The 24,102-nt window shown below is 57.5% G+C and overlaps 6 protein-coding genes across 6 annotated transcripts; 1 reads left to right on the forward strand and 5 right to left on the reverse strand.

Moving 5' to 3' along the window:
• Nucleotides 1-1,425: 1,425 nt before the first annotated feature.
• On the reverse strand, nt 1,426-3,054 carry PG986_013070 (uncharacterized protein; the record flags this gene model as incomplete). The annotated part of the gene is made up of 3 exons (XM_066849292.1): nt 1,426-2,350; nt 2,402-2,769; nt 2,818-3,054. 3 exons carry the CDS (start codon nt 3,052-3,054, stop codon nt 1,426-1,428), a joined length of 1,530 nt encoding a protein of 509 aa, XP_066695988.1.
• Nucleotides 3,055-5,873: 2,819 nt separating this feature from the next.
• PG986_013071 (uncharacterized protein) lies at nt 5,874-7,738 on the reverse strand (the record flags this gene model as incomplete). The annotated part of the gene is made up of 2 exons (XM_066849293.1): nt 5,874-7,460; nt 7,685-7,738. The coding sequence occupies 2 exons, from the start codon at nt 7,736-7,738 to the stop codon at nt 5,874-5,876; spliced, it is 1,641 nt and encodes a 546-aa protein (XP_066695989.1).
• Nucleotides 7,739-11,173: 3,435 nt separating this feature from the next.
• Nucleotides 11,174-14,802, reverse strand: PG986_013072 (uncharacterized protein; the record flags this gene model as incomplete). The annotated part of the gene is made up of 3 exons (XM_066849294.1): nt 11,174-12,941; nt 12,998-13,866; nt 14,797-14,802. 3 exons carry the CDS (start codon nt 14,800-14,802, stop codon nt 11,174-11,176), a joined length of 2,643 nt encoding a protein of 880 aa, XP_066695990.1.
• Nucleotides 14,803-15,541: 739 nt separating this feature from the next.
• On the reverse strand, nt 15,542-17,170 carry PG986_013073 (lysr family regulatory protein; the record flags this gene model as incomplete). The annotated part of the gene is made up of 3 exons (XM_066849295.1): nt 15,542-16,099; nt 16,149-16,849; nt 16,978-17,170. 3 exons carry the CDS (start codon nt 17,168-17,170, stop codon nt 15,542-15,544), a joined length of 1,452 nt encoding a protein of 483 aa, XP_066695991.1.
• A 1,462-nt stretch (nt 17,171-18,632) lies between these two features.
• PG986_013074 (ABC1 transport) lies at nt 18,633-19,806 on the forward strand (the record flags this gene model as incomplete). The annotated part of the gene is made up of 3 exons (XM_066849296.1): nt 18,633-19,035; nt 19,085-19,488; nt 19,549-19,806. The coding sequence occupies 3 exons, from the start codon at nt 18,633-18,635 to the stop codon at nt 19,804-19,806; spliced, it is 1,065 nt and encodes a 354-aa protein (XP_066695992.1).
• Nucleotides 19,807-20,731: 925 nt separating this feature from the next.
• PG986_013075 (RlpA-like double-psi beta-barrel-protein domain-containing protein-containing protein) lies at nt 20,732-21,136 on the reverse strand (the record flags this gene model as incomplete). The annotated part of the gene is made up of 1 exon (XM_066849297.1): nt 20,732-21,136. The coding sequence occupies one exon, from the start codon at nt 21,134-21,136 to the stop codon at nt 20,732-20,734; it is 405 nt and encodes a 134-aa protein (XP_066695993.1).
• Between the last annotated feature and the right edge of the window lie 2,966 nt (nt 21,137-24,102).

Genomic DNA, 24,102 nt, shown 5'->3' on the forward strand with positions numbered 1-24,102 from the left:
AACTCGAGTTGAGGGCTGGCAGCGTAGGGGGGTGCAGCGGCTTATGGGCAAACGGCATCCCCGGATGGTCCTCCGTAATTGGTTTCCCCGGTGCGATCCCGATCGGACTACTTTAAAAGAGGAGATAAAAACAGAATACGGATGTTTTCCGGCTATGCGAAGAGGACCGGTTGCTGTATCCCTTACTTATCCGTGCATATATGGATCGTGTCCCTTTTGTTAAACGTGACCTCTGCTCGTGTGATACTAATCTTTGAAGTGCTGACATTGGATTCCTGCTTGAGTAGTGGGCGTCACTTCCTGGGACTCCATCGCTTGATACCAGTTCTTTAGTCCATCAGAGCCTTTACTCTAACTGTGATCGACTATATACTTATACAGCTCTCCGCATTTATCCGGCATCCAAGACTTGGACGTTGTCCAAAGATGCTCGTATTGATTGTCACTCGGTGAGTAAATATCGAAAGGTTGCGGACGTCTTGGATTGAGAAGCGACGATAGCTTCCCCTGAGCTTCCAGTGCAGTGCCCCTCACCAGCGGCTTGGCACAAAGGCCAATGCCCACAGCAAACCACCAAACTCCACCGTCCGTCACCACCCACGCCACCGCTCACCACGACCACTTCTTTGTTATACGCCAATAAGCCACCTCAGCCTCAACATCGAATCATACGAATTTCGCATTCGACGCTTGCCTGGTTAGCTCAATCGGTAGAGCGTGAGACTCTTAATCTCAAGGCTGCGGGTTCGACCCCCGCATCGGGCTCAATTCCTGATGCATCTGATTCAATCAGATTCTCTCTTTTTGCGGTTTTGTCGGGCTGGCGGATGCGACGGAGGAAGAGACATTTATCTTTTCTTTTTCCGACCGGTTCCTGTCAACAGTGGGCTGTTTGACTGCTGCACCTACGATGTCCCCCACGTCAAAGTTCATCTTCGTTAATCACGTCACTCCCGCAAACAAACTCATCACTCGCAAGCCAATTTCAGTCTTGATATGTTGTACTGCGTTTCTGTCTGTCGGTTGATACATGTACAGCGACAGAGCCAGAGCCAGAGCCAGACCCGATTCCAATCTGTAGTGTTTTCGTACCTCCCCGATGCCTTCCGAACCCTTCAAATTTTGCTAAAGATATGTCCCTTTTGATTCCCTGCCTTTTTCCCCAACCGAACCGAATGACTACAACAGAAAAAAGACTGGAATGGAAAATGGCCCCACCCAGGCCGCCCGGATTAAAAACAGATGCTCGATGATGTGTGTAAGTACCGAAACGCTATCGCTCAAATGGGAAGAAGAAAGAAGGAGAGACGCGTTCGGGGAATGCTGAAGTCGCATGCATCTCCCGAATCGCTTTGGCCGGAGCTGGACCAGAACGGCGGACGTGCGGCAGTGCTGCTGCTTGCTTTGCTTTGACGAGCACCTCCCCTACACGCGGTCGGCGCCGTCCTCGGTCTTGACCGTGGTGGCGGTGCTGTTGACCGTCTCCTTCTCGTACTGCGCATGCGGCCGGCTTCGCAGGGCCTGCCGGATCGCCGCCTCGGACCGCCCGGCCCAGACGCGATAGCTCGACTCGCTGTGCGGGAACATGAGCTTGTTGCGCGAGCTCTGCACCCACTCCGTCTGCCGGGGCCGCGGACGCGCCGACACCGTCTCGAGATCCTGGACGATCTGCTGGCAGTAGAGCTCGAGCGGCAGGTCGTTGACATCGTTGCCGAAGGGGTTCTCGATCTCGCGGCCGATAAACAGTAACCCGAGGATGATGTAGGAGGCGCAGACGGCGGCGGGGATGGTGACCCATTTCAGGTCCTTGATGAGCTGGAAGGGCAGGAGCATCACGTAGGCCCAGGTGATTTGGGAGATGGAGATGGTGTAGGCCAGTGGCAGGGGCGTCGTCAGGACGCGCTCGGTGCCAGTCATGACGTCGTTGAGGGCTTGCATGCCATTGTCTGGGTTGTCAGTCAGGGATCTCACACCGGGGACAGAGACAAAGAACTTACAGGCCATGGTCTGGGTCATGGGGATCGGCAGCTGCCCGTTGCCGATGATGTCGTCGGTGTAGGCGGCGAGGTAGGTCAGGATCTCGAGGGGCAGGTTCCCCAGCGGGCTCTGGGCCTTCTTGATGATCTTGCGCGGGTTGGAGGCGGCAAAGGAGATGCCGAGGTGCTCGCCGACGACCTTGAAGACGTTGGGCTTCTTGGGCTTGAAGACGTCGTCGTCCTGGGTGGCGCTGCGGGCGTACGTCTCGAGGTGGGCGACGAGGTCCTCCATGTCCTCGTAGTAGGTGTACGGCTCGAAGCGGAGCTTGTGCTTGAGGGCGACGGCGAAGGCGGTCAGGAGGTTGAGGGCGGTGCTGGGGGGGTTAGCTGAAGTGTCCTCGAATGAATCATGGACGAGGACCTACATCTTGGCCAGAAGATCCTCCTTGCTGCACTGCTCGCGCTCCTTGGTGTTGACCCAGTAGACGCGCGCGAGGGACTGGCAGGTCAGAGTGAGCTGGCTCCAGTAGCGGCGGCCCTCGGCGTAGCGCTCGTAGGCGGTCGAGTTGCGGAAGCTAAGGCCGAGACCGACGACGAAACCGGTGACGGTCAGCAGTATCGAGCTGATGCTCAGGTTCACGTTGGGGATGGTCTCGGTCAGCGACAGCCAGGTGATGATGGTCGACCAGGCCCCGACCCAGAGCAGCGGCACGACCATCTTGGGCAGGATGGAGCCGTGCATCTGCAGGAAGAGCGGCCATTTCGAGTGCTTCTGGAGGTCGCGGGGACCGGACTGGGTGTGTTAGCTGGGAATGCTTCTGTGATGCAAGCCAACACTCACAAAGTAGTCGTCGATATCCATGCTGGTGTTCTTCCGGCTGAAGGGATTTGGTGTATGGACGCGTGGTGATAGAGGGAACTCTTCTTGGCCGTTGCTGGACTGATGTGATGTTTGTCTTCTAATGTCCATGGCCTCGCCGTTGGTGACGATGGGAGCCGGGACGTGGTCACCGCTATGGACACCCGCGCCAGGCCCAGCAGGCGCAGGACCGCCGCCGCCGCCGTCTTCTCCAGCCATGATTTCCGGTATTCTAGTCGTTCGGTCGCTTCTAGAATAGAAACGCTGGGTGGGCGGACGGGTCCCACGCTCGTAACAGGTTTTGTGGGTAGTGCTGTATGTGACTCTGGGAAAGCTTCGACCAGGCTATTCGGGGAACGGTTCGATCTCTCTGTCTCTTTCTCGGTTCGAAAAAGGTGGGCGGTACCGTAGTGTTATGTAATTAGCAGGTCGTGCCAATCCGGGTTCGTGCTGGGCTTTCCTGCGTGATTTGGCCAGGCCCGGCTACTTCCTTCGCTGAAAGTGTCAATGTTTCTAAATTGGACCGGCCGAACCAAAACGAGGGACTAGAAGGACACGATAGAGAGAGTGGGTGGAAGTCGCTGGAAAGGTTGTAATGACAACTTCAAGAGAACTTCCCGCAGCTTGCCATCGGTTCTTATTTTTCTTCCTACAGTATACAGCCAGCTTCTGCTGGCTTGTCGCCCCCAACCCCTAGCCGGACAGCTCTCCCTCGTTCCTGTTCCAGCGGCGACTAACGTTTGATGCCCTGCAAGCCTCATGCTTCCACTCATTGATTCTTTTTCTCTTCGGGCAGGGAGGGGCTCAGGGGGTTTTGCTCGCAGTTCTTTCCAGCGTGCCATGCCGGATTGGGTTGCGGTTTGCCAGGGGTATGCCCAGGTTGAAACGGGCGGTGCTCGGAGGAAGCACCAATGAGCTGGCAGCGGTCAGGTCGGGGCCCCAAGCGGACGAATGGGGGAGCGGCGGGCAGACGTGTAGCTCCCGCCGTCATCCTTGGCAGGCCTCAGGGGCCGGCATATTGGATGGATGGTCTAAAGCAGGTAGGGTAGGGTGGTGGCTTGGGGGCAGCTTGGGGGCAGCTGGAAGAGAAGAAATACTGGCGGGCCAAGCCTAGAACGGCTTCATGCTCTGTCATCTTTTGGGCAGTCAATCTGAAGCAGCAGTGGAGTCTTGGTATCGTCTATTCATAACCATGTTACGAGCAGGAAACCTAATATATCCAATAGTCAGAAAAGCCTGGTGCCTGAGTCTGTACGCAAAAAATTGGGATGGACGGTCCGGGAAGTCTGCTTGCTGACGGACTCTCGCCGTGGTCAGCTTCTCTTGACTGCTGGCTTGACCGGATCGATGCTAGCAGGGGGGGGAGGGCGCCCTAAGATTAGCGGGGATGCTCTCAGGTTCCAGGTGCTTCGGTAGCTTCAGGTGGCCTGTTGGTGCTGGCCCCCGGGCGGCTGGGTTGCTTCGCAGGTCAAACGCCGCCCGAGTTTGAAATTACAGGTGACAAAATGTCGTGTCAGGCACTGTACATTCGGTACACTCAGAGACATCACTGAAGCTGAATATGATCTGACTGTGCCTGCGTTGGGTAGATGCTGCATATGCGAGGGGGCTCCAAGACGGCTCCGTCGACCTCATTCGCGGACACGTTATTAAACAAGGCACTCGGGTATACATGCAGTCGATGCAGGTCAGACGAATCGCAAGAGTCCATCTGTCAACTGCACGCTGTTACTTTTCTCTGGGTGCTCTGTTTACAGCCAGTGAGCAAAGCGAGCTGCTGGCTCACAGTTTGGAATGGTTGTCTCTTGGGATGGTTGTCTCGCAATCCCTGTTTCGGATAGAAGACTGGCGTCTGTGACGGACGGGTTGGCGTCTGAAAATAGGTTCTTGTTCCTGTTCCTGTTCCTGATTCCCAACGGTGCCGCAGTCTGTCATGCCGATCAGATCAAGCGTGTGTGTGTGCGGAATTTGAGCCTCAACCTCGACTTCATCTACCTATTGATTCCGCCGTTCGAGTCGGTTCAATTAAAACCTCGTATATCTCTGCGCAGGCTGCCTCAGTTGGGCGTCTCGCTCTCCATCTCCCATCTCCGGGCCCAGGCCTTCTCTCCACGAATGGATCGACGGGTGGAGACTTCATATTTGGAGAAAATATTCCGGGAACCAGAGCGCAAATGCCGTCGTCTGTTACGAGCACTCGAGGTCCACAGCAATGGAGGGCTTCGGCGTCCATGGACAGTTCTAGGCTTTCCAGCCATCTTGCAAGGCCCTCTTTCTCTCCAACTTGGCGCCTGGGCCACCACCGGGCGCCTGCTCACCCTGCAAGCTCCTAGGACATGTCCGCGATCGACAGTAGACGCCTTCTTTCGGCGAGCATTAGACGGGCGAGCAGAATTGAAACCAAGATGCAGAACAAAGCTCTCTCTGGCTTCATGCAGGCCACGCGCTCCTGAACGAACTCGACTGACTGCCCGTCTCGACTTGTTCCCCTTCCATGCAACCAGCTCGTATGTCACAGAACCATGACCACGGCATGCACGTCGTCGCGTCCAGTTCCACCAAAACGGCTGCAGCTAGCCCTTCTCGCACCACCGCACAGCTTCCACCCAACAGGTTTTCGTTGCTGGTTCAGGCCTGACTGGAACAGTAGTAAGCCACAGCATTCACTTGTAATAGAGCAGAACAAGTCAGGCACCAAACATATATAGGATGATGATAATGTTCCATAGTTGTGTATCTATTCGTGGTGGGAAGAGAGAGACCACTTGTCCTTCCTCCCACATCTGTCTTTGTCTCGTTCTCCTGTTTTCTCATTCCATCGTCCCTCGTGAAGAGCAATATGCGATGATCATGATGACGAAATATCCAAACGAATGCCAGAAAAGAAATGCCCGCCTGCCTGACCCTCCCAAACGCCCCCAAAAAGCAAATGACCGACTCCCCAAACATGACGATGATGATGGAAGACGTGAGTCCCCGAGATATTGTAACAGAAGAAGAAAAGCAAGAATGATGATATCCAGAAGCAAACCCAAAAATCAAGCCATGACCGACTCCATGCGGCTCCGCTCGTCCTTCTCCCTCTTCTTCTTGAACAGGTTTTTGAGCATGTTGTCCTTCTTGGGCCTGCTCACCAGGTCCTCGAAGCTGTGCTGCTCGCGGTCCCGGCTGCCGTCCTCGATCGTCCGGACCGTCCGTTTGGACTGCGAGCTGCGGTGGCTGTGGCTGCTGCGGTGGCTGCGCTCGCTGCCCGCGACAGAATCGCCATCGCGGACGGTGCGGCTGCTGCTCTTGTGGTAGTCGTCGCCGCGGGGCGCCTCGCTGCTGCGGCGGCTGGGCTTGTGCGTCTTCTCTGTACGTTCTGTCCGGTCGGTCTTGGAGGTCTTGTGCGTCTTGGACGTCTTGTTCGTCCGCACGCTGCGAACCGTCCGCGCATCGTCGCCGCCGTACTGGCTGTGCATGGCCTCGGGCGTGATGAGTTCGAGATCGACGCTGCTCTCGTCGTCGGCGCCGACCTGCGAGATGCCCCGCCTCCACGTCTCGATGCTGCTCAGCTCCTCCTCCAGCACGAGCGCCTCGTCGAACACGGACGCACTACGCTCCGTAGGTGGGTACTGCTCCTGCCGCACCGTCCGTTGCGATCCCGCCGCGGAGGCAGGGTACGCCTCGAAGGCCATGGGTACTCTTTGCGGCGCACCGGCACCCGAGATTTCCTGGTGGGCGTCGGCGATGCGCTTCACGATCTTCCAGCCGCCGAACATGACGACCGTCACGCCCACGGTGACGCCCGCGGCGATGAGGAACTGCGGGCTCGCCAGCAGCGCGAAGACGGCGGGGCTGCCGGCCTTGATGGCGCCGAGGAACCCCGGCGACATCTTGCCCAGCAGCGCCGAGAGCTCGGCCAGCGTCAGTGCGACGGCCGCGGCGGCCTCGGGATTCGATTGGAGATGAGCGATCATGTGGTTGGCGGTGTGGTGCATGCAGTGGGCCTCGGTCAGCAGGCCCTCGATCTTGTGGGCGAGGTCCTGCGCCTTGCGCTCCTTCTGGGCCGCCTTGTAGGCCGGGTCGAGGTCGACGCGGTCCGCCAGGTCGGGCGGCATGCTGCCGTACGCCATGTTCATGTCGATCTTCTTCTCTTCCTTGGCGACGGCGGCCGGGTCGACGGTGGAGCGGCGGGTCAGCGGCTGCATGGTCGGCTGGCTGTCGTAGAGGCTGCGGCTCTCGATGACCTCCATCGGCAGGGTTTTCGTCCGCGCAAGGCTCGGTTTGCCGAGGGCCATCTCGTTGTTGTATTGGGATCGCGTGGCGGTTCGGGAGGTCGGGGCTCGGGAGGGTGTCACCGAAGACACCTCGCTCAGGGTCTTGAGGTTCGACTCGGTCAGCATGGTCGGGGCGCGCGAGTGGCTGGACCGGTGGCTCCGGCGGGAGGAGGCGACGGAGGCGGCATCGTCGCAGGAGATGCGGCGGCCGCCCTGGCTGAGGTATTCGACGTCATCGTAGTACTCGGGCGTGTGGGCTACGTCAATGGTGTTGCTGCGCTTGATGGCCCGCTCGACCTTGATGGCGGCCTTCTTCTCCTGGTAGGACGCCTTGGCCTCTTTGAATAGGCCGAATAGGTGCTTGCCCTGTTGCACTAAGTAAGTATGGGCTGAAGGTAAGGCATTTGAGGAAATTGAGTGTGTGACAAAGTCAAAGGTGAGCTGGGGAGTAATGGACGTAATGCGGGGCAGTGCACGGGAAAGCCGAGGTGCCCTGCAGCTGTGTACCGCGCGTGCAGTGTAAATGCAGTGAGATGTGCAGAATGCAGACAGGGAAAACGTGCTGAAAGGGGTGGTAGGGCCAAACTCACGTTCGTAATGATCTTCCCCGAATTGTTAATAATCGTTACCGTCTCTACGGGCATGGTGGGATGTGATGTGCGCTGTGGCGGGCCGAGGAAGCAACAAGGAATGACGAGGAATGACGAGGAATTCGAGGAATTCGATATGGCGTGTACCGGAAAATGCAAGTCGAGCACAAGGCAGGCGAATGCGATGCGATGCGACAGAGACAGGGCGGTTTATTAAAGCGAACGCTGAGACCACAGACCAGCCACCAAAGCGTCGTGTGTATGCGCGTGCGACCTGGCGGTGAACGCTGCAAGGAAGCCTCTGAGGTGTCGGAGGACTGGGACTGGGAACTCGGGATGCTACTAAAAGGAGGCTCTCATCGCCTTACGGGACAGTGGGGTGGTTACAATGGAGCTGGGAGCTGGGACTGGGACAGGGGAGCAGCAGCTTTGATCTTCCAAGATATGACCCTCACTGTTTGCCGACAGTATAACACATGTAAAAGGTTATGGAGAGAGTCGGAGACGCCACGACGATGCGGGAGGGTGCCTCTTACTTAATGCCTCCCGCTCTGCTTCCATGATGTGTGATACGCCGCCGCAGAGCAAGCCAGTAAGAGACAGAGACACTGCTTTAGCCGTACAGTGCTACTTTGCTAGGGGAGCAGCAGCATGTTGTTTCGTTCAACCGCCCATTCAGAGGCCGTTTCCAATTGGGGACCCCGCGGCGATTGGCTGCCAGCCAACTGGTCAGGCCTAGTTGCAGCGGTTGACCGGCACCAGCGTGAGGAAGCCGGATGGGACGTGTGTATTCTTCGCATAACGGACAGGAAGCGAAAGTAGGGCAAACGTACGTCGAGCGTACAGGAAGTGCGAGCAGGGCAGTCACGTTTGGAGCGCATCAGCGCAATCAGGTTTCAATCTCCCCCGGATTTGTGTCTGAGACTGTGTGACCAGACGCAGTATGATGTGATCGAGCGTATATCGTATGCATGACCCGACCAACCCTCACAATCACCACGAGCACATGCAATGCACACACATCGAATCGGCGCTGTGTTGTTGTCCTCATCCGATTGCCGACACGGCGCTGGTTGGATCTCAATGCAGCAGCAGCAAGCAAGCAGAGCACACCACCAGCCAGACCACACCCTCCCGGAAACAGAGCGAGGCCAGCCCACCACTCACCATTGCATTGACATCGACACCTGAAAAAGGGGGCAGTGGTGTAAGGCGGATCGAGGTGGTCGCGACTTGCAAGGGTCCTTGATTCGCCCTGCTGCAAGGAAGGAAGGGAGAAGGGTTAAAAAATCGCGCGCGCTTTCACGCATCTACAGTACAGTGTGCGGTGAAAGGAGGACGGACGGGGACCAACCGTTGCCGAGCTAAGAAGCTAAGTAAGCAGCCGAGAGGATCAAATGGCCGATCGCAGGATTTACCATGCGATGCACAAGGGGGAATGTTGGACAAAAAGAGGGAGATCGCCCACCGCCAGACGTCCAAACCAGGTAGGTAGCGGCGGGGAGGACGGGATGAGCGACGGATGACGGGTCTTGCGGGCGTGCCCGGGTCGCAGGTCGGTGCGCACTGCAAGTCTGCCAATCTTGGCTCCAACTCGATTGAGGAACGAGAGAAGAAAAAAAAAAAAAAAAAGAAGAGCGACCAGGTCCCGCGACTGGAGACAAGTGGTGCCTATCGTGGCCATTGGATCCGGCGGGGCTTGGAGGCTTGGGAGGACCAGAAGAGGGCCTCGGGAATCTCTCTGGCGCAGTTACCAGTGTGTTGACCGCGCTTGTGGTTTAGAGAAAAAAAAACCACCCAGCGCCTTAGCAGCGGTAAGAAACCCCACTGCCTGCCCGTGGCATCGCTTCCTATTGACGGCGGGGAGACAAGGTGAGGGCAAGCCGTCAGGGCTGACGATGCAAGCGATGGACGAAGCGACATTTGCGAGTGGCCCCTGCCCACCTCTTGTTCTTGTCTCTCTCGTCCCCTGACACGAGAGTGACGAGACAGGCCACTTGGCCTGCTTACCTGCTTTCGCTGATGGCTCAATTGAACCCATCTGTCATAACGCAGCCGCTGTCTTGCGACCCAACGGGCAATGGAGAGCCAGGACTGGCCGAAACCTTGCTGGCCGACCTGCCAGCCAGTCGGAGACGGAAGAAGCGTAGTGGTGAGGGGGGTAGATGAGATGAGACGACGGCCACCTCATCGCTTCATTGGCAGTCAGGCCCGTGCCTGATCGTCACGAGAACCAGCCATTGCTTTTTGTTGTAGGCGCGTTTGGGCAGCGCAAATAAGGGGTGATGTCGCACAGCAGCCGAAGCGATCTAGATGGGACCTGATTACCTGATTGCGGTGGATGGTTGCACCTTGCCGCGGTCGGGTAACGCATGAGGTCACGGCCGAGTTCTGGCAGATCTTGGTGCACTCATCGGGCACTTTGAGCGGTAGTGGTGGTGGGCAATACCAGCCACATTGTGGCTAAGCATAGCGCCGTTGGCGGTTGATCTTTTGGCCCATTGGCATTGGCGCCCAAGAACCACTGGCACTGGGACCGTCCGCCCTGAAATCGCGGAAGTTGGAAAACGGATACAGCAATTGCAAGAGCCGGCCTAACTGGATGCATCGATTGGACTACCGAATACACCTGATCTTTGCGGATTGCGAAATCCGATGGCATCAATATCCGAGATCCTCAATATCTAAAGTCCCCATCAAGCTGATCTTTTCGGATCACCGCCAGATTCTGAACCGAGATCCCTTGATCCCTTCCCTTGTCTGCTGGTGGGCCGACAGACCAACCGGTGGGAACACACCATGATGGAACGCAAATCCACCCGTGGACAGAGACACCCCTGACACCGCCCACTGCCAACCTCTCACCCGGGACGTACGATCTCCATGCAGTCCCACGGCATCGTAGAAGAAGCAAATTCGAAGGTTTTCGTATTTCTTACTTGCCGAAGGAGCCTGTGCTGCTTGCCGCATTCAGACGATGCTGCATGCGCTCTCGGCCAAATCCAGCACGCCGACTCAATTGATGTCGCTTCGGGCGTCCCGATACAATATTCAATCAAGTTATCATACAAAGGGCTTCTTGATGACTCCTCATGATGTCTATGACGGTATTGTCTAGCACATATGCATCCAAATAGGAAAGCCCCATGTCATTATCTTGGCGGAAGTTGTACGGCTAGGCAGCCACCAGCTCCACCCCATTGTCCACGTACAAGAGCAATCTGACAGCCTCTAGAAGCCATCGTCATGCCCGCCGTCGCCTTGACCGAGAAGAAGTATCTCGTATTGAAAACATTACCAATTAAATCTCAGCCCGATAATAAGTTGCTTCCGTTCCAGACTTGTGAAAGATCAAGAAACCGACCGACAAATGGTATCCCGGATTGCCCACGCCAAAGTAACCAATCACCCCCAAGCGCCTACCTAACTAAATATCCAGCAATGCCAAAACCAAGCAAGTCGTCGTCGTGACACGGAGAAGGCATCCTTTTACCTCCCCCGGAACAAGCTCCCCTCCCTCCGCGTCTGCCTCACATCCCCCTCAAGCCCGAACCCGTACCGGACCTCCTCCCCAAACCCCTGCTGTACCAGCTCCGGGCTCACCATCGCGCTCCTCCTCGGGTTATAATCATTACCGCTGAGACCCAACCCAGCCACCCCGCCCCCGCTCAGCGGCGACGACTGGTGCACGACCCCGTACCCGACGCGCATCTTCTTGACGTCAGGCGTGATGTCGCCGTGGTTGTCCTCGCGCCACGGCACCTTCTCCAGGGCGGGCCCCCGCGTCGCCGCCACGATACTGGAAAACTTGGTGTTGCGGAGTACGCCCTCGTTCTCGAGCACCGCCGCCGTGCCCAGCGCCATGGCGACCAGGGCACATAACATCGCGCAAGCGTAGACACTCCACAGCTGCCACTCGACGTACTTGAACCGGTTCTCGTAGCGCGACTTGGTGCAGCTGTACAAGGTGGTAGGGTCTGCATCCGCCGCTTCCTTCTTGTCCTCCTTGTCCAACGCGATGCCGTCGGGTCCTTTCTTGGGGCCCGTGGTGGTGGCGCCGCTCTTGGTGTCGGGCTTTTTGGCCCAGACGACGGCGAGGAACTGCTGGTTGGAGAAGAGCGACAGGATGATGTCCTCGTAGAACGACTGCACCAGATCCGGCAGGTTCGCGTAGGGCAGCCAGTCGCTGCGCGGGTCCAGGAGCTTCGTCTGCAGGGCGTCCGAGTTCACAATCGGGTTGTTGACGGGGTTCGACTTGACCGTGCCGTTCATGATGCCGCGCAGGTGGGCCCCGAGGGAGTGGTAGGCGGCCAGCAGGCGGTACGGGCCCGTGTCGTTGGGGTAAACATAACGGTCCTCCGGCAGCGCCGTGATGTTGTCGCCGGTGCCGTCGTTGGCCTCGGTGCCGGGCTGGTAGACCGTGTCGAGCACGGGGTGCAGGAAGGTCCGATTCTTGACCGTGGTCGACTGTTCCTTGCCTTCGAACCTGAAATCCACCTCGTAGTCCACCACGTAGTGCTCGCATGCGAACATCTTGGAGACGAAAGATTCGTTCCAACCTGGTTCGGTGTCGTTGTTTGGCTGTTTCGCGTCCTGCCCCTGTCTGACCGAATACCCCAACCAGATGATTGGCTCAGTGCGAAAGGCGCCAAGATGGGGTGGCAGTTCGCTGTTGGGAATGGGCTTTCCCTCCGCGTCGATCGGTATGCCGCCAATATCCACCGTCGGGTGTTGCATCTTGGAGTACTCGCCCGGTGTTGCGTGAACGTGGTAGCTGTTGTTTCCCGCAGGCAGAAGAACTTCGGTCCCAAAAGGGGCTACGTTCTCCCCCAGCCGCGGTTTCGATCCAGCATCGCTGGCCAACTCAGTACACTTGTAGCCGGGCGCCGTGAAGTTGATGGTGTAGTTACAGTTCCAGCCGTTGCCGCAGATCTCCCAAGCGGCATCGGTGGGGGTCATGACTTGCTGGAAGAAAGTGGCGAGTGTGGCGACTTGTTGGAATTGCTTACTGCTACCGGTGTAGTAGTCGAACCAGTGTTCTGCACCGTCCGGTAGGTTCGGATTCTTGGTCGTGTTCCATGTGCTCAGCGAAGTCCCAATGAGTCTGTCGATTTTGGTGGGATTGCGCCAGTCCTCGGTTTCTTCTTGAGAGAAGTTGAGCGTCCGGATGCCTGGGCATGTGGTGTTTTGAACCTCATTGACCGACTTCACCAGGAGCGTGTTGCTAGTCAGGATGATGACAATGGGGGCGAGCCTGCTACTTGTAAGTCCAATACTAGGTAGGCAGAAGATGGGCATCCAAGCAAGACCTACCAAGCAGCCACGGCCAGAAGCATCGCAATCCTCGCCTTCTTGTAGACCTCGAGGTTGAAGAGCGCCACGACATCCTCGGTCGCGGCGAACAGCGAATCGATGGCGGCCACGCTCAAGATCTTGTTGCGCACCGTGGCCCAGATGCGCTGCCGGAAGGCCGTGATGATGCAAGCGAGGAACCCGGCCTTGGCCGCGAAGGCGAGGGCCGTCCCGTAGCGCAGCATGGTCAGCTGGTCGACGGCGGGCTTCCCGTCCAGCGAATTGTAGAAGAGGTGGTGGCCCACGGCGCACAGGAGGCCAAAGGAGAAGAAGAAGTACATGATCCAGGCCTGCCGCAGCTGGTACCATTTCTTGGGCGGCGCGAGGAAGGCGGCGTAGGGCGGCGGCGCCCTCGGCGACTGCTGGGCCCAGGCAGGCGATGGTGCGGTTCCTGTCGAGGGCGTCTGTTTGTGCTGCTGCGAGCGGAGGAGACGGGCCTCGGAGTCTACGCGGCTGTACTGAAAGGGGGTGCCGAGGGGCGCGTAGGTGGTGCCGGTCGAGAGGCCGGGCGATGCGTACATGTTGTCATGGTTGCTGTCCTCGAACTGGAGCGGGCTGGGCTTGGGGCGAGTACCAGATCGTGGGATCTGGCCATTGTTGAATGTCGACGATGCTTGTTGCTGTTGTTGCTGGCCCACCACCCCGCCAAACCCCGCCGAGGACAGTTCTGGGGAGACATGGTGGTGTTGCTGCTGCTGCTGCTGCTTCTGCTGTTGCTGCTGCTGCTGTCCGTTGTAACCCGCGGTGTTGTTGTAGCCCGCGAACTGGGCTCCAATGTCACCGCCGGGCGCCCATTGCAGCGCTGGCGACACAGGCGAGGCATACGAATACTGTTGACTGTTCGTATTGCCGTAGGCGTTGTTGTAGGTGTTGGTGTCGCTAGCGTACAGGTATCCGTGGGGCGGGGAGGCCTGTGTTCCAGCGGTGGCATGAACTGTGGACCCGCCTGCACTTGCTGCTGGCGCCCCCCCGCCATCCTCTGTTTGTGCCTCTCGTTCCCGTCTTCGACATGTGCCATTGCGTGTGTCAATGACTTCGCCGACTTGTCTGCAACGCAAACAGGCAGGCACCCGTTTCAACTGAGGATCGGGTTTTATCTAAATCTACAGCGGCTGCCCGAGCCCGTGTCAGCACTTGCAAAGGTTGTAGGATTTGACGAGGGTCTGACGTCTACAGGGGAGTCGGGTCTCGACCTCGAGGAAGGGGGCACAGCCAGAACTAATAGCAAGGGCGAGAGGTAAAAAGATAGCTTCACCTTCTCCTCCTTCTCCCCCAACCCGCCACGGCGCATTCCTACCAAAAGCCAACCTTCTTCTGCAGGGTTGCGTCAGGGGGAAGGGAAGGAGGGACTATCCGCAGGAGGAGGGACTGAAGGAAGAAGCCGACGCCATCATCTTCCAGCTCGTGATTAGATGGGCGTGCCGGCTTGTGTAGTACGAGGTTCTCGAATCCACGGTGTATGTGTGCATACGTGCGTGTTCAGCCGTTTGCCCACCACCCTCCTAGAGCGGTGACGGCGATGGAGGCCAGCCGTGATTCGCCAATGCCTTTGATGTTGGTGCAAGCCTGGCAAGCCTGCATACGATATATGCGTGCCCGTCTCCGCATGGGCGTCGACAATCCAACCCACCTTGCTGGCAAAGCTGGCAAAGGCTGGCCCAATGTGCAAGTCCTGGCGCACCAGTCCAACTACCCCGACCGAGAGCTGTCGCCGGCCTTGGAGCCGACACCGAGTCCAGTTGGACAAGACATCGACATACATACATAGCGATGACCAGAAAATGTAATCAGAGTGATAATGAGATCGAGGTTTGCTTGCAGCCGTTTGCCGCAGTCTAGATCCAAGAGCGAAAGGACGCCAAATTAGCCAGACGTCTCCAAGTTGTGTCGTCGCATCGTAACATTTACCAATGGAATGGGCATCGAACGTTTAGCTGAGTCCAGCCAACGTGATCGTGTAAGGCTGCGTGTGGTCGTTTGCTCCCCTCCCTATCGGAGGTGCCACATGGGAGAAGCGGGGCTTTCATCTTACAGTATTCCTCTCCATCTCAAGTAAGCTGACACTTCAGAGCAGATGTCATTTGATGGTGTCCCAGCTCCGACGAACACCTGGCCAAGATATCTGGCCAGGCCATCCGACCAGGCTGCGAGCCTTCTGTTTCCCGACAGCAACAACCATGCATAGACTTGCCTAGAATCAAATGACGGCCTATCCATGTCTCATCTGATTATGTGCGAGCGCTATATGTTGGGTTGAGTCCAGCAACGATCGCCTCAACGCAAATCGGAAGCTGCTTCAGCTCAGCCAAAGTCAAAAGCACGGCTCCGCAGCCATTGAAGGTTCCATCATTCTTTGCTGCAACAGACGGTAGGCTTACGAAACCGGCATAAGATGCACGATGTAGCTGACTACAGCCTGCAGCGGCACCACCGCAGACGAGGCTTGCGGATTGACATGTACCAATCATGTACCTTGAGCTCCTTTAGAATTGTCCAGCCTTGTTTCTATCTAATTCGTTCCCAAGTCTGCTCCATGTGATCCTCCAACGGCGCAAAGTCTTCGGGGTAGATGAAGGCCGTCGTCCAGTAATTGTCCTGCAGGTCTTTGCCCATGATGAAGAAGGCATCCCTATGAAACCGACTGTCTTCGACCGAGCGGCAGTGCATGTACACAGGCTTGCCCGGTGGCGTGTTCATGGTGGCGTCATTGTCGCTGCCAGTCTTGGAAGACGGAGATGTCTTTGCTTCTGATGACTTCACGACCACCACCCCGAAATCGCAGACGTTAAACAGGTCAAACATGGTACAGTTACTGTAGATCACCAGCTGCGCCTCCGGGTCTCCAAAGAGCGATTTCTGCTGCCCGAGTGCGTCCGCCTTGTACATGCCGATCAGCGCCCGCATCTGCGCCTCCGTGGCCTGCTCCTGGATGCTGCCGCGGATCGCGAGCGCGACCTCCCCCAGCGGCCGGTTCATCGCCAGATCCACGCCAATGTCCGTGAATGCGGCGCCCGCCAGGTTCTGCACATACACTCCTCCGTCGGCGACAGTATCCCGGAGGCTCTGGATCCGACCCACCAAGTCGACGGCGTTCGACGCCAAGGCCGGTCACGTCCCGCCCCGCGCGCGCACCACGAAGCGCATCAGCCACGCCGTCAGGAACGTCCCCGTCGCTCAGAAACACCGGCTGGCCGTCCTCGTCCTTGTTCGCTGCCGCCTCGGCCTCCCGGATGCACTGCTCGTGCAGCCGCGACACGAACTGGCGCGGCAGGCAGATGGACCGCGAGCCGACCGTGGGCCGCCAAAACATGTTCCATACCAGCCGAGAGATGAACTTGACGAAGCCCCAACCTTTCAACTCCTTTGGAAGCAGAGCGCACGACTCCATCGTCTGGCCTTCTCCTCCGATACTGTCGATGACGTCTTCTCGCACCCCCAGCAGCGGTGGGATGGCGTTCCCATCAAGCAACGCCGCCGACCAAGCTTTGAAGATGGACTGAAAGCCCAAGGCGCCGGCAACCACCTGCGGCACCACGAGCGACACGACGGTGGCGTCGGTGAACACGATGACGCGGAGGCCGAGCACGGGGTCGTCGCGGCAGAGGTAGTCGTCCTGCTTGGTGCACCAGCCGGGGCCGACGCTGAACTCCTTGAACTCGGTAGACCCGGGATGCAGAGACGGGCCCCTGCTGCTACTGCCCTCTTCTGTTGCTGCTTCGGCTCGTGGAAGTCGGCCTCCGACTGGGTGCTCGCTGATGGGCATGTCCAAGGTCTCGGCGCTGAAGAGGACCGCGGGACGCGCCGCCGTGAACTCTCTCGGCACATGGAGCTCCAGTAGCCCATTTGACTAGAGGATGAACTCGGAAGTCAGGCTTATCGCATTGGTTGATGAAGGATGCTCACCTGCTTGCGGAGTCGGCCGCCCAGTTTGCGCCAGTCACCATTCGAGACCAGCCTGACGAGGCCATCGTGCAGCTTCGTCGGATCGAGTACGGAATGGAACAGCAGCGTCTGGCTCAAGACGAGCGAAAGCCGACCCATCTTGTTATCGAGGTAGTGCAATGGGAAGATCTCGTTTGTTTTGATCGTCGGGGGTTGCGCCGCAGCGCTGGCCCACGGGTTCAGACTCCACATGATGTCTTGTCCTCGATCGGCTCTGGTGAATCGTAAGGTCTAGGAATCAATCCGCCACCGTGCTTCGGTAAGATTTAGCAACGAGATACAAGCCCCCCCCCAGAGCCAGAGGGCCTCGACCGCCATCAAGGTAATAAATGTGCTCGTCGACAAGCTCAGGTAAGCACGCATTTAGTCTTCCATATTAGAGGTCAGCGCAGGCACCGAGCTCCACCTGTAAGAACCGTATGTGCTCGATCACCTGGTAGAAAAGGATAAGAAGCAGATGATGCATTGAGTAATCCCGAGTGCCGTTCTCTTGGTTGCGCATGTGATCCGTTCGAAAGTACCGTTCGAAAGTGCCACAGGCCGTTGGTGGAAGGTCCCTCAAAATGTTTACTTGCGAGGGGGCTCTTTCGGGTGCCACGATGATGTTGCATCGGATGCACAACCCTGAGATGCCGTTGCCAACATTCCAGATATGGCCAACCAATTGACTGGCCAAATTTCCGTGCACATGCCAGCCGCGCGTCTCGAGATGGCAGATGCAGCGGAAACTGGTGCTCTTGCTGAGGCCCAGGAGCTTCATCGTTGGCGGTCCCGTGTGGCATGAGTGCCTCCTGTTTGAGGGACATACATCCTTTCGCGGGATACGACGATTGCATAGCCGTTCAAATGCAGCCAATTGGAGGAGAAGAGACAGGCCCTGGATTGACCATGTCGAATTGGAACTCTGGATTGTTTTCGGGCGAGATGAGGGAGCCTGCTCTCGGCACGCCAAAAGGCAGTGGTGCCAATCAACAACAGAACACTCTTGCCAAAGCCAGTAGCCGGTCTCTGCTCCTCTGTCAATCTGTAGCTTCCTGATAGACTCGGAAGCATGGGACTACGGCACCGGTGACACTGTTGAATTGCCTCTACGCAGCTTCATCGTGGGATAATCAAGTCAAAGGATCTCTGTGTGGAATGGCAAATCCAGAAGTTCTAGAGCATCCAGATGCAGTACGGGAAGGAGCGAACAAAGAGGTGCTCATGTGACGAGCGCCTTCCCCTATTGCCATTGTCCTTATCAGCTGGTCGCATGACAAGGCCCTTCATCATTCTTCCGGGACTCGTCCGGACAGATGGGAGGGCAAACAAGACTCTCTAAAAGAATCCATGTCCATTCATCGTCATTTCCAGTCAGGGTGACTGGCTAGAATGATCCCACCACGACATCGGATGGAGGCGTCCGATGCAACTCCCATTTAACCAAACAACCCCCTCCATCCGTCCTGGGCAAGGCAAACTCCGATCCGCCACGCCTTTGCTCAAGTTTGCTCAGCCTCGCACTCTGCACCGCTTAGACTCGGGACGTAGGCAAGTAGCATTCGGTTCCTTATTAAGCAACCTTACCTGGCCCTGGCCCAGAAAAAGCAAACGACGGCATGCGCCACGATAAGAGATAAATGCGCTTCCTCGAATCAAGGGTACACCACACATCATGGGGTCTGTTCCCGACGGCGGCACGGACTGCGCCTCCTCCATCCTTTCCGCGGACGCGCAGCAGCCGCACCCGCACTCGCCCGTCTCGGCCGCCATACTCGCCACCATCTTCGGCTATGCCTCCAACAAGTTCGACGACACCGCGCACCGGCTGGCCGCGGGCACTCCCAAGTTCCTCTCCGTCATTGACCAGTTCGTAGCGGCGGGGGAGCCAGTGGAAATGTGCCTCCCCGCGTTCCCGTTCAAGTCGGCAAACAAGGTGTACAAGGTCTTGGGCATCCTACCGGACAAGGCCGAGGAGCTGGCGCTCGACCGTCTGAACACCATGTGCGTCCGGATAGGGGAGATCTATGCACGTGGCGCCAAGCTGCTCATCATTTCGGACGGGCTTGTCTACAACGGTATGTATTTCTCTCGGCATGATCCTAAGGATGGCTCCCGACTAATCAGCCACTTGCGACGCAGACCTGCTCTGCATACCCGACCGCGACACTTGGGCCTATGGAGAGGCACTGCGCACCATGGCGGCGGAGAAGGGCTTTAGGCACATCGCCTTCTCGCGCCTGCAGGACCTCGTCAAGTTCCCACTGCCCAAGGGCCAGCTGAACGAGATCAGCTACGTCGCCAACGCCACCAACTTCCGCCGCTGCCTGCTGAACAAGTACGGCGACGACAACATAGACATTGACCATGAGATCGCCACCAACACCGATACCCGGCTGACCTACTGCGGGTACAAGCGCTTTCTCGAGTCGGACCTCAAGTACATCTTCCCCCGGGGCAAGGGCCGGACGAGCAACGGGTACAAGAGGGATGTCAAGTTCCTCGCCAAGGAGATGTTGGTCCGGGGTTACGTAAGTGTCATTGCCTCACCTCGCACAGCAGATAGACTGACACTGGGGATCACTAATCAGGCTTTCGCTGGCGCGGTCAAGCACGCCTTCCCCAAGCACCTGCGCCTCTCGATCCACCAGTCCACGGGGGAGCACAAGATATCCATGAGCCTGCTCAACACCAAGACCGGCTTCACCACGCCGTGGCACTGCAGCGTCGCCCTGATGGCGGACGGCGAGTGGATGAGCGCGCCCATGGGAGACTTCCAGGAGGACCCTCGGATGGAGGTCGTCGAGGTGGACGGGCGGCCGAGTTACTTTCGGGAGAAGGAGCTGTGAGGAGGTACGGGTTCCCTGGCAAGGTATGCGACAGATCCATGTGGCTGTTTGCTTTTTCTCATGCATTGGGCTTTGCTGGGCATCGGGGTTTTCTTTTTCTATCGCATACGCATCGAAAGTCGTACGATGTTGCAAATGGGGGATACTGTCTGGTGCATCAAGTGTATATCTGACTAAGGCTTGCTAAGATGTCGATGGCCTAATCTGTACATATGCCTACCATCAGCTTACTACTGGCCCAACCAAAAGGGCAAGAAATGCCGACCCATCCGCACTGATTCAGTAGCAGCGGCCCCATGGGTTCGTTGGCAGTCAGCACGGCGGGCGCCGAACCACCCGCCTTGCTGACAGGAACCAGAGCTGAGGTGAGACATTACCTGCAGCCTGGTTGTCGGTTTTCTGTAGGAATCTGTCAGGAACCGAACCTGTCGCCAACAGCTTCCCCTCTTTTCGGAATCTGTTCGGATCCAGCTTCCCCCTCTTTGTACTGACACAAAGAAGCCTTATATAACGCATGCACATTAAAGGTATGGAGAAGAAGTGAGCCGCCGATGTTTTTGATTGACTATGGACATGGGCTAGCAAGAATTTTACGTGTTTGAGCGATCGTGGTGGGAACTTGGAGCAATGCCCCCGAAAACTTCCCATAGGGCAGGCAGGACAGAACTCCGCTCCCAGGTGGCTTGCCCCCCCTTTTTCTTTTCGTCCTCCTCAACGTCCAAGCGTCCTCCCCGTGACAGTATCATCGAAGTATGTACGAATGAAGTGGAAGAAATGTATAGACAGCGAAACGAATGTCTGGCGATGCTTGCGGTCTCCTCGACTCCGTTTGGTTCGTGTGCAACCATGCCCGAGCTCTCAAGACGGGCTTGCCGAGATCACGAAAGACTCTCGCCATCGGAGCCACTGAGCCCCTCTCGCTTGCTTAGACAAAGTCCCAAGTGACCTGGACGCGGCCGGCGCTGAGCCCGCCGACGAGGGCCGTGAAGACGGAAGGCGTGACGTCGATGCTGTTGCCGGCGCAGCCCGCGCACTTGTCGACGACCTTGGCGGTCTTGGACTTGCCCTTGTAGGTGATGCGGATGGTGCGGTTGCACTGGGGGTCCTTGTTGGGGTTGGCCGCGGTGAAGAAGTGCGAGGGCAGCGCGACGATGGCGTCGTTGTTGTTGTTGGTCTGGCCGCAGGCGCCGAGGCCGGCGGTGTAGTAGGTCATGTCGCCGCTGTAGGCGCGGGCCTCGAGCTTGGGGGCGGCGTTCTCGGAGGCGCCCTCGGTAGGGGCGGCGGCGGCGAAGCTGGCGGCGGCCAGGAGGAGGGTGGTGAAGAATTGCATTTTGGTGGTTGGGTTGGGGGTGGGGGGTAGAAGCGAGAAGCTTGCAAAGAGAAGAAGTGTTTGTAAGTGGTGGCAGTGGTTGATCTGTGTTGTCTGTGGTGGACGAGAAGGAGGCCTTTAGAGGAAGAGAACCAGTACCTTTTATATTCACTTCATTTCTCGATGTGAGTCGGGTCTGGTTGCTCGGAATTCTCCATTCAACGCCCTGTGACCATTACTGCCACGATGAGTGCCGTCTCCTCATCCGTGGATCCGACATTCCAAAGCGAAGAGCCAAAGCCTTGCCAGTTTGCTTACGACGTATCCATGATGCCTGCCGTGAGCGTAGTCATAGTCGGAGTACTACAAGGAGAAGCGGCGGACAGCAGATGGCTTACACCGAAGAACAGGCCCACGCGTGCTCAGCATCATCCGACTCGGCTGTGCTACTCACGCCATGCAGGTTTCTGACTTGGTGGAACAAGTTACGTTGCTTGCGATAAGGGCACGTATACCTGGGTGACGAGATTTGGTGGCGTTCGGGGCGAGGGGTAATCGCAGCCGAGGTACCACCGTTGACCGACCCGGGGCTCAGATCCTTCTGGGCCCTCGACGAACGATGCTTTTTCTGCGCACCTGTCAACGCTCCTCCCGGCTGGGCCGCTGCAGAGCCGCGTGTATGAGGGTGGTTCGGGCTGCGGCTTGGGCCTTATCTGATGGTCAAATCAATAGCTATCCCGTTTCAGGTACCGGGCTCGGACAGCCGCAAAACGTGCAATTGTTCCGACTCGGCATGACCTGCGGGATTTCAGTAGAAGGAGCCAGCATTCCTGTGACATGGTGACATGTCCTGCCACAAAGCAAGCTTCATGGGTTTTCTTTGTTACTGGGCCGCGAGAGTATTAATCTACTAACGCGGTCTAGTGTCCATAGTCTCGTCTGGTCATGATCAGACCTCATGTGATGCCACCATGCACTCCAAGGGCAGACAGGAAGAGGTTGATGGCTGCGAGGCCCTGGAACCGTGACTGGCCGAGCTCGCCCGAGGCCAGAGCAGGAAGCTATCCAGGCGTGGGTCAGCCGTCAGCGTCGCATTTGCTTGCTTTTCTTTTCTTTTCTTTTTACACGGAGCAGGCAGGAATTATCGAACGAGTGACCCGGTGGTTTCTCGCGCCTAGAATCCTTCTATAGCATCGGCCCTCGGTGGCCCAATAGGAGCCCCTGGAGAAGGAAGGACCTATGAGCGCGAGGGAGTGAGGCTGAGGTAACGCGCTAGGCCGGAACCATACCGAGGGACTCAGGGGTGCAGCAACTTGCGAGGATTGATTGCGCCCGCCAAGGCTCTGTCGTGCATGTATTCCCCCTTGCATGATGTCCCGCCTAGGAAGGTGGCGCGTACGTTTCTTCTGACAGTTTCCCTATGGGTACGGGTGAGGTGGTCTGTGGCCGAGCTGCCCCTGGATATTAACACGGGGGTTCTACCACAAGCCCTTGCAGCCATCCAATCGCTCACGTTGGCTCTCCGGAAACATTGGGTCAACGTAGCACGGATTTTGCTTTTTCTCGCCCTGCTTTTCAGGGCCGAGGGCCCAGACCTGACCGGGCGTTGAGGGCGCGCATGATTAGCATGCGTGCATCTCGGCAACTCATACCGACTGTCGATCAGAGCCTACCAATCCCAGGTGGGTGGTTTGAGCTCGCCGAGGGCCGTTGCTTGATTTACAGTTGGCATGCCCTCAAAGTTGAGAGTGTCATTTTCCACAAATGATGCCAAAGGATCCAGCCCCTGTCTGACCTAACCTTACTCAGCGAGGCCAATTCCCAGAGTAAGCCAGCCTCCGCCCCTTTGAAAAATATCATTCGGAAGCACTACTAATCCGAAAGGATCTTGAAACTACAATGCCTCTGTCATTCGGATGCCTGGATTCGGCGTGGGACCCTGGGGGCCCGATGAGTCCTCGATTCCTCGGCTGCCAATTTTGGACATAAGAAGCGCACGCTTCTGAAAGTGCGGTTTTCCAAAGTTACATCTTTGGAAGCCGTGTCTGACATTGCTGACTCATGGAAGCCTGCTGCTCACGCCCGGTGCTCCCAAAGTACACCGCTCCGCTCACCGGCTTTCGCTTCGGTGCTTACCTTGGTGGCGGAACTACAGCCGGTTCTCAGATGGGCGGTCCGCGCTCTTGTTCCAGGCTTGCGACGCGTCATCTAGATCCCAAGTGATGCATCTCTTTCTTCTCCAGTCTGTCTGGGGGGGGGCTGCGGCAATCACCCCTAACCCTCGGGGCCCTTAGCCTCGCCCGAGACTGAGGGGGCGGTCAGGGGTGCGTGGCCTCGAAGCTCAGGACTGACAAAGCCAACGCAAAAGCACCGGAAGCTCAGATGCTGACTGAAGAGGTCTTCATGGGCATATCGTCTACCAACATGCGGAACATCACGATGGCTACAGGAGTCGGCGGAAAAGTCCAACAGCCTTGCCATATAATGTGGTGGTTCTCTCACATAGCAATGTGCACGACTGGTGTGCAGAGTTCCAAGCCATATGTGACCAGCGCAATTACGCACTCCAGCCTGCACGGCAGTGCTAGAGACTGGCAGACGAGCTCAACAACGCCGGTCCATCCTCGTCATCTGCCGAGGAGACGCCGGCTCAATACCGGGAGTCGTGGGCTTAGTAGAGAGGAAAGGCGCAAGACAGAGGCCTTGACTGTGGCATCTCGGTAGGGGCTAGCATCTTGGGGAGGGAAACGGCCGTGATTCCGCTAGACCGGTGCGTGGACAATAGAGCAGTACTCATGTGGGCCATTAGACATTTCCAGCCAGTTGCGTGGATGAGCGCAGGAAGCTAGAGCGTAATATGCAGCTCTGCACATTCCGCAGCACTGCCAGACTGCAGAAACCACTCACGCGCTGCAGATTGGCGTTGCCGATAAGATCTGGGACGAACCGGGAAATATCGACGCCTGGCTGACTGTGCCCCTATTCCG

Source organism: Apiospora aurea (genome assembly GCF_038362705.1).
Source record: "Apiospora aurea strain CBS 24483 chromosome Unknown utg000008l_segment0_segment0, whole genome shotgun sequence".
Taxonomy (NCBI): Eukaryota; Fungi; Ascomycota; class Sordariomycetes; order Amphisphaeriales; family Apiosporaceae; genus Apiospora; species Apiospora aurea.